This window comes from Emydura macquarii, unplaced genomic scaffold (genome assembly GCF_026122565.2).
Source record: "Emydura macquarii macquarii isolate MOO-44397 ecotype Brisbane River unplaced genomic scaffold, CSIRO-AGI_Emac_v2 contig_1263, whole genome shotgun sequence".
Taxonomy (NCBI): Eukaryota; Metazoa; Chordata; order Testudines; family Chelidae; genus Emydura; species Emydura macquarii.
Window position 1 is genome coordinate 1,879,260 of NW_027131400.1, and position 13,101 is coordinate 1,892,360.

Below are 13,101 nucleotides of genomic sequence, written 5' to 3' on the forward strand. Positions count from 1 at the left end.
GAATACAAAAATATCTTCTCTTCCCACTTCATGAGGTGCAATTTTAAGTCAATCAAATCGGAAGTCTCAATTTGGATTTCTTGCAGTGTGCCTAAGAATCTCTCCCAGTGGGATTAGGGAACATGTTTGTGTCGTGCTTAATAGTTTCATACACAAGTTGGTAATTATATACACAGTTTGGATGTGCATGAACTGTACAGTGGTGTCTTAATGGGAATCCAGCACCAATTTACTAGCTGAGTCTCCTCAGTTATTAGAAGTCTGTTTTTGATCTAAGGCTCAGTGTGGTGCCAGATACCACCATGCACAACATTTCCCTTGATGGAAGATGGAACTTTTTTTGGCCTGGGAATTTGTTTTGAGACAATAGTAAATCAGAAATAAATCTGAGAAAAATTAGCATAGCTAAACAAGAAGCAGTGTGGCAGATGTGCTCCCCCAGGCTCCTGTCCCCTAGCATATGACTTATATCTGTCAGTCCTGAAGGGGAAAATGAGAAGAGCATATGGAATACATTAGACAGTGTATGGAAAGTCAGGAGGCAGTTTCTAAGAAGGGTTCTTGGCTCTGATCATGCCTACTGACCTCCTCTTTTCTCTTTCAGAACCCTTTGTGTATATTGGTAAATGTTGCCCAATGTGGTAAAGAACTGTGAGAAATTGGGTTGACTGAAAAACAGCAGCTGACAATGTCTGTTTGGAGAGTTTCTGTCCTTGTTCCTTCTTCCAATTATTTCAAGTGCACTCTTGGTCTGGCATTTGGATTTCATTATTCCAAATTTAAAAGGAGCATAAGAACATAGGAATATGTTCAATATCCTGCTTCTGACCATGACCGGTACTAGATGCTTCAGAGCAAGGCATAAGAACCCTGGAGTAGGCTTAAGTGGGATAATCTGTCCCCCGCACTAGGTTGCATGCTGATCTTTAATAATTAGAGATTGGCACATATCCTGAAACATGAAGTTTAATATATCTTCCAAAATGTTATCATTAATTATAATAACTCTGATAACCATATAAATAACCTTTCCTTTTTTATCTGTAAGTTTTGTTTACTTTTGTGACCACATAGAGCTGCACATTGTAGACAATGAAGACCGCTGCTCAGTGACACCTAGATCTCTTTTTTGAGTTGGCTGCAGTTGGCTGCAGATATTTTAACCCCCATTCTGTCTAACTTGAGCCTGAGAAGGTTTGGATGACATGGCAGTTCAAACACCATTGGCCATTGGCAACATGTTATACACTAGCTACGTTGCTACCAGTGGTTGAGCTGCACCAATGGTAGCAATAGTAGGAAACTTTAAGAAAAGAAGCCTACTGTAGACCAAATCAGTAGGTCTGTCTCCTGCTCTTACATAAACCAAGTAAATCATGCTGTAGAAGCAGGGAGATGGCCAGCAATGTGGGCATACTTCTGTACCACTGGCTCTAAATTTTCCAGTCAGTCTAAATCCCACCAGCCCCTCCCAGAGAGCAGAAATTTGTCTCCCCACCACCACTTTTTCTTTTGGCATTGTGGCATCATGAGGCATCCACATTTTCTCTTGTAAGCTGTTCTTCAAGGACCAACTTTGCAAATTTTGGCTTGTGTAGCTATTTCTGCTATATGATCCAATGAACTCATTTATGCTGGCTTGAATGATGGAATGTGGTTGCTGGATGTTATGTGTCTCCTAATACGTGACTGATAAGATCAGAGACCAGGGGAATATTTGCAATCCTTTTGTTGACAATTGAGTGCTTTTCTTGTTCTGCCACTTTGCCTCATTTCAGTAGAGTGACCCTTTCATTGCTCGATATGTAGCTTCAAATATATATGTTGAGTACTGTCAACCCCAAGCTTTGAAAAGTCATGAAACAGGCCCAAAAATCGTGAATTGGCTTCAAATTAATGAGATTTTTTTTAAGGATAACTCTTGGGGTGTTTTTGATTTGCCTCTTGGATATTGAGTCTTTAGGTTACACTCAGGTTACAGTCTCAAGCTTTTCTTTGCAACCATGATGGATAGAAACTTCCTTGTTCTAAATGAAAGCCAAAATTCTCATCTAATCTCTTGTCTCCAAGGGGTGGGGCATTAATTAAAATACCAAATATTGTGAAATACATGATAAAATCATGAGTTGGCAACACTATTATGTGTAGCTATATCTTTTACTTTATTTTAATTGGAATACAGACCTGTCTTACTACTAGTTCTATATCTGTAAATGGTGCGTTTGCTTGTTTTGTTGTCCTCATTTTAACCTGCTTGCCAGCTCTTGTAATTAGTGAATGCATCAGAATTTCTGACCTTGTTACTTCCATATTTCCTCTTCATGACTGCCATTGATTTATCTTGACTTGATTTCTAGATCCACCAATTTCTTCCCTTACTCTCAGGAGAAAAAAACCCAACAAGCTGTTTTCTTTGACCTACTAGTTTTCCTGTAAAATGTTGAGATGCATCCTGGAGGTTTTGGACATTGGTATCCATCTGGGCATCAATCACTTCCAGCCTGCAACAACTCTGCCTTGGGTTAACTGTAGATAACGTGCTATAAAGTGTCCGTTTCATTGCAGATGGTGACACAGCAGTAGAGTAACTAGTGCACTGTCTGAATGCTATGTTATAGAGCGTTCACTTGTTCTAATGAAGGCAACTATCATAAACACCTTCTAATTTGTGATCCTCAATTCTTATTCATTGACTTACTTCATGTGTTGTTTTTCCTTTTTTCCACAGTTGGGGATTTGTCAAATGAGCTTGTCAGGCATTTTCTGATTGAATGCACTCATAAGGGAGTGCGGTTGAAAGGATGCCCAAACGAGCCATATTTTGGTAAGTGCTGTACATCAACAGGACATGAAAAGTGAGGATATTTTTCAAACAGCCAGACTCTTTCATAACTTAGAATGGAATGGAACATAAGGGGAAACGTTGCACAAATACTTCTGAGATGTTTTTTGCAGGAACCTCTTCTAGTGTTGTCATAATGGCCTTCCACATTTTAGTAGACGATATTCCAGCTAGAGCATTGTAATGTGATGGAAGCACATCACTTCTGTTGGACTCTCCTTCCACAGAAGGACTAGATGTACTAATTGCCAATTCTGTTTGAAGTAAAGATGACCCCAAAGCAAAATAAAAAACCAAAAGATTTGAACTTTGTCACTGTTTGGGGTGGGAGATATTTCGAATCATAGGTTTTAGTTCAGTCCTACCTCTGACTTGAACATGTACTTATATGGCCCACTATCATAGTATCTGAGCACCTAACAATCATGTAATTGATTTATCCTCTCAACACCCCAATGAGATAGGGAAGTCCAATCACCTCCATTTTAAAAATGGGTAACTGAGGCACAGAAAGACTATTTTCTTTTTGACTTTCAGTAGGACTTGAGTCCTAAATCACCTAGGTACTTTTGAAAATTCTACTTTGTGACTTCCTCAACATCATTCTAGTGATAGAGCAAGGAATTGAACCTAGGCCTTTCAAGTCCCAGGCTAAAGGTCTGTCTGGGCTATCCTTTCTCTAGAGTACTCATCTTATTTACTAAATGGTGTGGCAATTTGTGTTATTGTTTTACATAGGTTCTGTTGTAGCATTGTTACCTTCATACAATATTTCTTCCGTCAGAATCTACACTGCAGAAATGTTCATTTTAACAAGGAACATCACTATTCAGGTTGCACCCTGGTATACTTGATTGTAAATTTCTTGACTTTATGTTGACAGATACATCATCTGCCCAGCAACTAACCCAAGTAGCCAGGTCAGGCACTAGAGTAATGCTTTTGGGCCTGAATTGGGAGGAATCTTCGTTGCACAAGCCGTGCAGCGACTACATGTCTACATAGCTACTTCACAGACTGCTCTTTCCGCCCTTACAAAGTGCTCCCCACAATGGGGAGAGACTACACAATGGGGAATCCTCCTACCCATCTCCAAGTTCACCCATGACACCACCCCGCTTCTGCATCCAGCCATTCCCTGCCCCCAGGTGCTATAGGGGAACCGTCCATGGCCACAGGGAGTTCATTAGGGTCCAGATTGCTTAATAGTTGGGCACCATCAACTTCCAATGATATCAACAGGCAAGGAAAGTGCTCAACAATTGTAAGATTGGGCCCTGGGTTCCCATTTTATACCAGTTGTTGGTAGTCTATAGAGAATAATTAAAAACATTGATCCAGTCTATAATTTTCTCCAGAACTGAAATATGGTTGGGTTATTTGTTAATATTTTTGAGAGTCTAGGATTAAAAGTAACTTCCTTTTTGCACTAATAGACTGACCAATCACTTCTCAAAATATAAAGTGTAAAATGTGCATTGACAGCCAAGGCTACTAAGATATACTAATTTTAATGGGAACCGAGGGTCCAGATCCCTTAGATGGAATTGAAAATCTCAGCCTTGCTAGATAGCTACAGCAAATGGTGACTCAGACCACTAATTAGAAGGAATGATTTAACTTGAGATACCATGCAGATGGCCTCACCTGGGGAGCTGGAGAAGTCTCTAGATGTTCATTTTACCATTAATACAAATTGACTTGACTGCCTACTGGTTAAAGCAGGGGAATAGAAGTTAGGACTCTTGATTTATTTTCCCAACCCTTTCACAGTCTGACATTGGGCAGGTTGCTTTGCCTATCTATTCTTATCTGTCTCTCATGGATGTTGAGATTTATACGGTAATATTTGTAAAGCACATTAAAATCTTTAGAGGAAAGACATTGTGCATATGTTAATATTTCGTTATTGTTATCATTATCATCTTTCCATTTAAAGTCAATTAGTATTTAATAAGCTCCGGGGTGGGAGTTGTGTTGGGGACTTCAATTTAATATAAAAAGGGTTAGACACAAGAAATGATGAGAAAATGGATCTATAGTGGTCCCCAGTCTCGAGTGGTGAGAGAGTTCACCCCCTCACTACAAGCAGCCAGTAATCAATTGGCTATGGGGGAAGCTCTGGTCCCTTTTGAGCAGGCCGAGTACATATAGCCATTAGCCCATAGCCTCCTGGCTGGGGCAGGCAGCAGTTAACAGTCTATAGGTGCAGGCCTCTTGGCCTAGAATGAGGCTGCAGCCACCCCAGGTGTGGGACGACAGCAGGGGGATAGGGAGACCTGGGCCCACCCTACTCCACGAGGTGCCAGTCCAAGACCCTATTGGTGGCAGGCAGTCCCGTCAGTGGGGAAAACCACTGAACCATGGTGCCTTGCTTCTAGGCAGCTCAACTGGGTCAAAGTCCATCTCCCTTGGGCTACTACTGCTCCATGTAGTTGCTGATACTACGTTGAACAGGGCATCTGTCTTGTTGCCTCGCAGTTGGGCAGCAGCTACTTCAGTTCTTCCTTGTGGTCTCCCTGTGTCCTCCGACAGTAGGGCACTGCTCCACTCGGGCTGGACGGGGATCCTGCACAGGATTCCATTCCCTCGAAGAGACATCTGCTCCCTTTGGCCCAGCCCCAACTGAGCTTCAGGGCTCTCCTTTTATACTTCCTGTCCCACCCCGGGACTTCCAGTGAGGGGTGACGGGGTGGATTTGGCTCTGCCCACCACGGTGAATGTAGCGGTCCCTTACTCTGGAGTTTGGAGGGAGGCCACTCCGCTTCACTACAGACTTTTTTAAAAATCACCATAAAGAGCAGTTGTTACAGTCTCTTACGAGCCAAGGGGAAAAATGTTTTTAAGGGTTTTCTTTAGCCTGTAAAATATTGGAAAGCAATTCATAATAATTCTTTTTGTGCACCAAAAGTAATCTTGCGTGTCTTGTTCTTTTAACCGTAGGGAGTTTGACAGCTTTGGTGTATCAACATTCCATTACTCCTCTGGCATTGCCCTGCAAACTACTCATCCCAGACAGAGGTACGCTAGTAGAAATACAAAATAAAAGTGATACGCAACCAGGGATCCTCTTCAGAATAGCTGTATTTGAAGGCAGGTGAACATGTTGGGTAAAGATCTGAACAAGAATTCATAGGAAAGAATGTTTCTTTTTAAAAGTGGCTTCACTGTTTATCCAAGCCTGCGGTTCAGAACAGCATAGTACTGTGATATCCCAGTAATAAACATATATAACTTATGGTGATTAGCACTGCAAGCCAATATTTTAAAAAAAAGTATTTTGCACATTTGACATCACACCCAGGTACAGTTAGATTCAACCAACCATTGGTGGCAAGAGTGCTTTAAAGTAGGACAAAAAAAAAGCATATACCCTTAGGTATAGTTGAGGAGAAAAAACAGCAGTCTATGCAGGTCTAAATATTGCAATAAATAAACATTAAAGAGCACATGTTAGATTACGGGGCTGTAATTTTATTTTGGGTTGTGGTGATTCCATAAACTGCCTTAGGATATCAACAAAATCTTCTATGTATTTTTGGCCCGTAATTTAGTTGTCTGTTTGTTCTCCCCTATAAAGCTAAGATGTATTACTGAAATGTTAAGCATTCTTGTGGTTTTCCATTGAACTCTTAAACCTTACTACTCCGAAAGGCTGTATGTCTGTACTCTAACATAGCATTTGAATTCTGTAAATACATGAAATATCTTAATGAAACCGTTTAAGTACAATATCATACTGTGGAAGAATGTGGATCAGAGGTCTGTCTTTAGATAGAAAAACCACTGTGATGGGTGGGCTTGCTCCACCCTTCCTTATCACATAAAATTGTAAGTTCCTTTGGTTCTGGCTGAAGTTCAGGGTTGAAACATTTGTCTTGTTGCCCTGGACGAACCTACTGCAATGAAATAAATGGATCTAGTCTGGAACCTGATATGATCAAACCTTTTAATGTAAAGATGGAGTTAAAGCACAGACTGTGTGGTTTGTTGTTCTGGTCCTGATTCACAAAGCAATTAAACCTATACTTCTCTGTAAGCTCATGAGTAAGCTCATGGTAAGCCGTGGTAAGCTTGTAAACCGTGTAAGCTCATGGTAAGCCGTGAATCAGGGCCTCTGTTTTTCTTGATCATACTGAAAGAGAAACCATGTCATATCAAATACATCCCCAAATATAGGTTCTGTACAGAGTTTTACAAAACTGAAAAATCAAAACATCTGAGATTTAAAAAAAAAAATTCTAGTGGAAAAATTCGAAAACCTTCCAGTGCATATTTACAGTCTACACATTGCAACATTTTTGCCTGTGCATGAGTACTTTTGCAAATGTAGGTTCAAAAGCTGACGCAAGAAAAATGAAATTAACTAGATCATTTCGCTCATGCTAAAATGATTAGTATGAATTATGGAGAGTTAGATTCTTTAAATTAATTTTAAAATTAAGAGAGTGTATCATGAGTGGGGAGATATGTTAATTAAAAAAGAATTTCAACATGATGTCTCTTTCAGCAGTGATACATAATATCCATGGTTAGGATAAGACCATATCTACTACTACTACTAGCACTCAAAAAAATTGTGCAGCATGGTAATCACATATTATAAATGGTGTGCATTGCAAGATTGTTTAATATTTCTAGACAAGCGTTGTCCAAGTCATAATTTCAAAAGCTTGACTCATAGTTGACCATCTGGATTGACCTCTCAATCCAAGTCACAATAAAAATGTGTGTGATGGTTTATGTTTGCAGATCCCTTGGAGGAGATAGCAGAAACAGCTCCACAGACTGCTGCAAACTCAGCCGCAGAGCTCCTAAAGCAGGGTGCAGGTTAGTAAATTTCTCTTAAATTTGGCAATGTTACAGTTGTTACCATTGTACAAACGTATATTACAAGCAGGAAAAAAAAACAGGCTGTGGGTGAAAAATGAAATTGGGTAAATTAAAATGCCGTTGAGAAATATGTAATGTACTGAACCTATATATGTGAGTAAGGATGCAATGTTGCCCTCCAGAGGCTGGCCACAGAGTGAAGGATGTACTATTACTACCAGGTAAGTGATGGAGACCTCTGTTGAAGGACCGAGGGGCGGGGGGCGGGAGTGTGTGTGTGTGTGAGAGAGACTGCAGCACGTGTGTGAGAGAGAGAGAGAGACTGCAGCACATAGATTTGTAATATAATAGTAGCGAGACCTAAAAATGCTCCTTCCTCACCCGAGACTAGATGGTGTGAAGAAATGAAGTATCTGATTCCTTGATCATCCTGTTTTATTGCTAAGTGTTCTGACCCTTCACTGTGATGCAGCTGCTCCCTGCTACTTTAGCAAAAGTAAAGCTGCCTCTTAGTGTCAGCTTAGGTGGCAGAGAGAGGATTCCTTAGCATGGGGCAATCCCTGGATGCACAGAACTGCCATAGTGACTCACTGCACTACCCACCCTCTCAGTCCCAAGGGCAGTGTCCATTCCCTGGGGAAAGGAACCAGATCATTCATATTTCTCCGTGATCCCTGGCTGCTGGAATGGCGTTCAGGCTGCTCTGAGATGTACCAGAGGATCAGATTATCACCTGGTGGCCCAACGATCAAGGGAGGCGTTGCTATATTTGCTACTTCCTCCCCTGACCTACCTCAGACACAGAAGCCACAGATGAAAGGATCTTGGTCAAGAGTTTTTGCCTCTCAGCAGGTCTGGTATGTTACAGAGCATTTGGCAAGAGGTAATGCTATTCTGAGCCGCTATAATGGAAGTCCCCAAACTCTGGCCCCAGGGCTGCAGCTTCAACTCTGGTGCTGGCCATGGCCCCAGTTCCCAGACCCAGCAGCTGACCACAGCTCTGACCCCGCTCCTGGCCTGACTCCCGACTGTGGCTCCTGGGGGAGAGCGTGGGGGATTCAGACCCAATAAAGGAGAGGCACGACTGGAAAAAGTTTGGGGATCACTGCACTGTAGAGTGAGAGTGTTGCCCCCTGATTATGCAACAATCTATTTGTTTCGACTTTTAAAAGACCAGTGGCACTTTAAATGATGTAATTGAGCAGGAATGTGTGGCTAAAGCAATGGTCAGCCTTGGCTAGGCTATGCTGGAAGCAAGCACACATTGGCATTTCTGTTTGCCATCACCACTGCAATGGGCTTTGTGGTCACTAGACCTAGAGCCAAGGAGGAGAAATTCAAGAGGAAAAGTTCTATAAATAAACTCAGCATACTAGGCAAACATTTCCTTCTGAGATCTAGCTGGGTTCTCGTTTTCCAGGACATGTAACCTTCCTAGGGAAGAAGAAATAATAGCATGTTTCTTTTATTTATCTGAGGCCTAGTTGTTAGGCAGCTCTATATGGGAAATGTCACATCAAAGATAATTTGACTGAATGGAAAGTAATAACCATTTTGGTATATCTAGTTTTGAAACATGGATTTAGGACAAGAATAAGGAATATGGAAGGGGCATAATGTTTTTGCCCTACCACTTGGCATGTCTTGGCCCAGCTTGGTAGCTTGTGACACTTCACAGTGACTTTGTTTAGTTCAAACTTTTTTTCCCTCCTATCACACAAACATACTCACTATGGAGTTCAGCATTGAAGCCCAGACTCTGAACAGATACTCAGCTTCTTGTCCAAGCAACTGACAATTTATGTAAACAACTCTGGTTTGATTAAAGCAGGTTCAATTCCTGACTGCTGCCCTAACCCAAAACAAACAAAAATACGTGCTTCTAGGTTACCCGTTTCTGCAGCTGAATGAGAAGAGTGCTTCCATACGTTATCACGGTCTAAGGGCCAAATCCTTTGCTTCCCAGATAATTTTGAGGCTTCGATCATATGCCTGCTGTACCCCATTATCCCTCTGGCAGTGCAGACCTGAGAAGAGAGAACCTATAAAAGTCTGTAGGTCTGGAATCTATAAAAGTCACTTACAGAGAACCCTGGTTTTCCCTATGGGCAGCTGCTTACTCCATTAGCCTCCCAGCCACCCCATCTGCTTGGTAGCACTGTTTCATGCTCTGCATGTTTCCCAATCTACATGCATGTTCCTTCCAACGTGTATTAAAACCATTGTGGGCATGTCCATTCTAAATGTCACTGAATGACCATACCAGGAATAGCATAAATTACAATCAAGTTCAAGAACGTGCTGTATTGAGTAGCTGTCTTCCCCAACTCAGACAGATGTGGCTCCAAAGCAGTGAGAACACCTTTATTGTAGGAAGGATGTTGTCACATAGCCATCTGTTTTTTTTCGGCTCGTCCCCAAAACAGTGTCTATGGGATTATTGCCGTTGATTCAGGTATCAGATAAGATCATATGTTATGCACCAAAATTAGGAATTCTTTCCAGTCTGTTCCCACAAAAAGCTGTATTAATCAGAAGGCTGCATCACTGTTTTTTATTTGACATTTCTTTTGGGGCTTCCCAAAATGTGTAGGAAGTGAATGATCTATTATTTATTCTGATTAGAGAATGTAAATGAGCACAGACTTTATAGAAATGACTGCTCTCTAACAATAAAATCCCCTTGGCGAACTATCCACAGCACAAAGGTTAGCTGTTTTGTTTAGGAACAAAGGCATATAAGGCTATTGGCACCAGTGGGATGTCTGCTGCAAAAGAAAGGGAATCTCTCCATCAAACATCGAAATGATTAGAAATGGGACTGTGAATCCAGGCTAGTTTTCTGTGGGAGAAAAGCTCTCAAGAGAATTCAAAACTATAGATTTGAACCAAATATGTAGAGTAATTATGTGAAAGACAAAGGTTTCATACCTTGGAGTGGTATTTAGAATTCTGGAAAGATAAATTATAGAGAGGAATTCATTAATGCCCCTTCAAACTCTCCCTCCCTCATTCCCCACAAATTTCTTTTTCAATGAATTAAATTATAATTTGAACAAAGGTGATTGAGGCTAAAGTAGCTACACAAAATATGGTTTAGGATTTTTTTTGTTCGTGATAAGGAAATTTAATCACAGAGTAAACTAGTTGTTTATTTCTGGCTGACTGAAGTTGAACCAAGTGGAATTTGAATGCAGATAATTGGCTCACATCACTGCATTTTTCTCATCCTTTTCATCTTTTAACTTGTCTCTAACTTGGAAAATCCACCTTTGGGCCAAATTCTTCATTGACTTACATCCCAAGTTAAAGTCAGTGGGTTGCAAATATGCAGAGGATTTGCTTGATAGTCCTGCTGGAATCACAAGCTTGTTTGTTCTATATAAAAACAGTTTGTAGTTGGAAAGTGTCATAGTAGAGCCATGTATTTTCAGTGGAAAATATGTAGAAGACTGCCTAAATAACAGGAGAGTAGTATGAAAAGAGAAGTTGTTAAATATAGTTTATTTTTTTATCTCCTAATCATGTAGGTATGGTATGACAATATTTGAATATTCGGTAATGTTTTAATGCATGCTACTCAACACATGTTAACTAATTTTAAATTCTAGCATGAACAGCTACGGAATGGCTGTGTCAGGATACAAATTTTGTTAGTATTTGTATTTTACCCAAGGCATGTTTATGCTGTCAAAACGATGCTCATTGAACTGAAGAGTAAGGCTAAATGTGCTTTGCAGTTCCAGAAACATTCTTAATTGGTTCTAAAAAATTATTTTGGATTATCTAATCCTCTGTTTTTTAGTCCCCAGTTAAGTAAGATACTTAAGCACGTGCCTAACTTTTAAGCATGTGAGTAGTTCTTTTATGCAGCTTGCTGAATCAGGGCTTTAATGCGCATTGCAGTTTTTGTGCAAGAGGTCAGGTATCATGTACACTGAGAGATTGCACAATGAACTATAGAGCAATTATTGGAAGATGTCAAATTCTATAAACCACTGATCATACGGTGGGCTCTGAAACACTGAGATGATAAATTAGATTTTTACTTATAGTTTCATCACATCTTTGCTGGAATTATAAGATACCGCTTTAGGACTCAAGTTGGATTCCTAAAAATTGGCACACCCTATGTACAACCCATTTTTTAATGTTTGATCCCAAAAGATATGAAATAATTTATTTTTATTTTTCTTAAAGTTTGCTTTGAACTGAAACTAAAACAGATACACACACAAAAGCCCTCAGAAAGTAAAGAGAAGTAGAACTACACAATAATTGTCATATTTTTTTTGTGGGGGAAATCCTTCTTGTCTTGCCACACAAGAGAATAATTTCATTTGCATACAATTTAGGCCCTGTTTTAAAGTGTGAACACCTGTGAACCAACCTGGCAAACATGTGGATCCTAGAGTCTGTGTTAGTTGCCATAACTGAGTTTTAAGACAAGGTACCTCCGTTCCTCCTCCCACAGCCAAATGGTTGCTGTGGTCATTCCCAGGAATGCCTTCTCTCAATGATGTGATTATTTTTATTATCAATGGTATTTATAATTTAGATTTCAGAAGTACCTAAAGGCTCCAGTGAGGTATCCCAGCCCCATTGCACTACATAAATTAAGCAAATTGTCTCTAAATTTAAGCAAAAAGATTGGCAGCCACTGTCCGCAAAGATTTACAATCTTGTGTTAAGGCACAACAAAGGGAAAAGACAAACAAAAGGGGAAGATAACAAGGGAACACTGGAACAAGCAAATATTATTAGTTAGTCATTGCTCTTCACCACCCGCCTCACCATGTTGGAAAAGGGAAAATTCTGAAGTTATTAAACAAAGAGAACCAAACAGGAGTCAGCTAAGTAAACTCAAACCTAACTCTTGAATCCTGTTCTCTGTTTTCTACAGCTTGCAATGTTTGGTATCTGAACTCTGTGGAAATGGAGTCCCTCACAGGCTATCAAGCAGTGCAGAAAGCCTTGAGCATAACCCTGATGCAAGATCCTCCTCCTATCTCTACTGTTGTCCATTTCAAGGTGTCTGCTCAGGGGATCACACTGACAGATAATCAAAGGAAGTAAGTGAAGTGGGGTTTTCAGCTTTGGCCAGATATTGCTTTACACTAATAAAACTGCTGTGGAATTGTTCTTTCTAACCCCATTCTACAGTCTTCGTATGGCTCATATAGTAATAGCACAAGGTGGTACTGAGCTATTAACACTTCATCCAAATGGCACCTTCCGCATCCTAATGTTCTGTAGCTTGAAATTTCTGATCTCATCGCATTTTCTAACCGAGTACAGAGTAAGTCCAGTGTCCTGGCAGCTTTCCCCACCCATCCTGCTCACTGAAGTGGACTGTTATGTCCAGTGTGCACTGTTGGAGAGCAGTGTTGGCTTACCCAGACATTGCACAATCAGTATTTAAGATA

At 40.5% G+C, this 13,101-nt stretch overlaps 1 protein-coding gene across 1 annotated transcript in view; it reads left to right on the plus strand.

Moving 5' to 3' along the window:
- TNS3 (tensin 3) overlaps positions 1 to 13,101 on the plus strand; it is a 338,094-nt gene that overhangs the window by 317,252 nt on the left and 7,741 nt on the right. The window contains exons 27-30 of the mRNA XM_067550332.1: positions 2,729 to 2,824; positions 5,786 to 5,863; positions 7,595 to 7,672; positions 12,579 to 12,747. Of these exons, the coding sequence (XP_067406433.1) occupies positions 2,729 to 2,824; positions 5,786 to 5,863; positions 7,595 to 7,672; positions 12,579 to 12,747 (421 nt within the window). The remainder of the gene's footprint in view (positions 1 to 2,728; positions 2,825 to 5,785; positions 5,864 to 7,594; positions 7,673 to 12,578; positions 12,748 to 13,101) is intronic.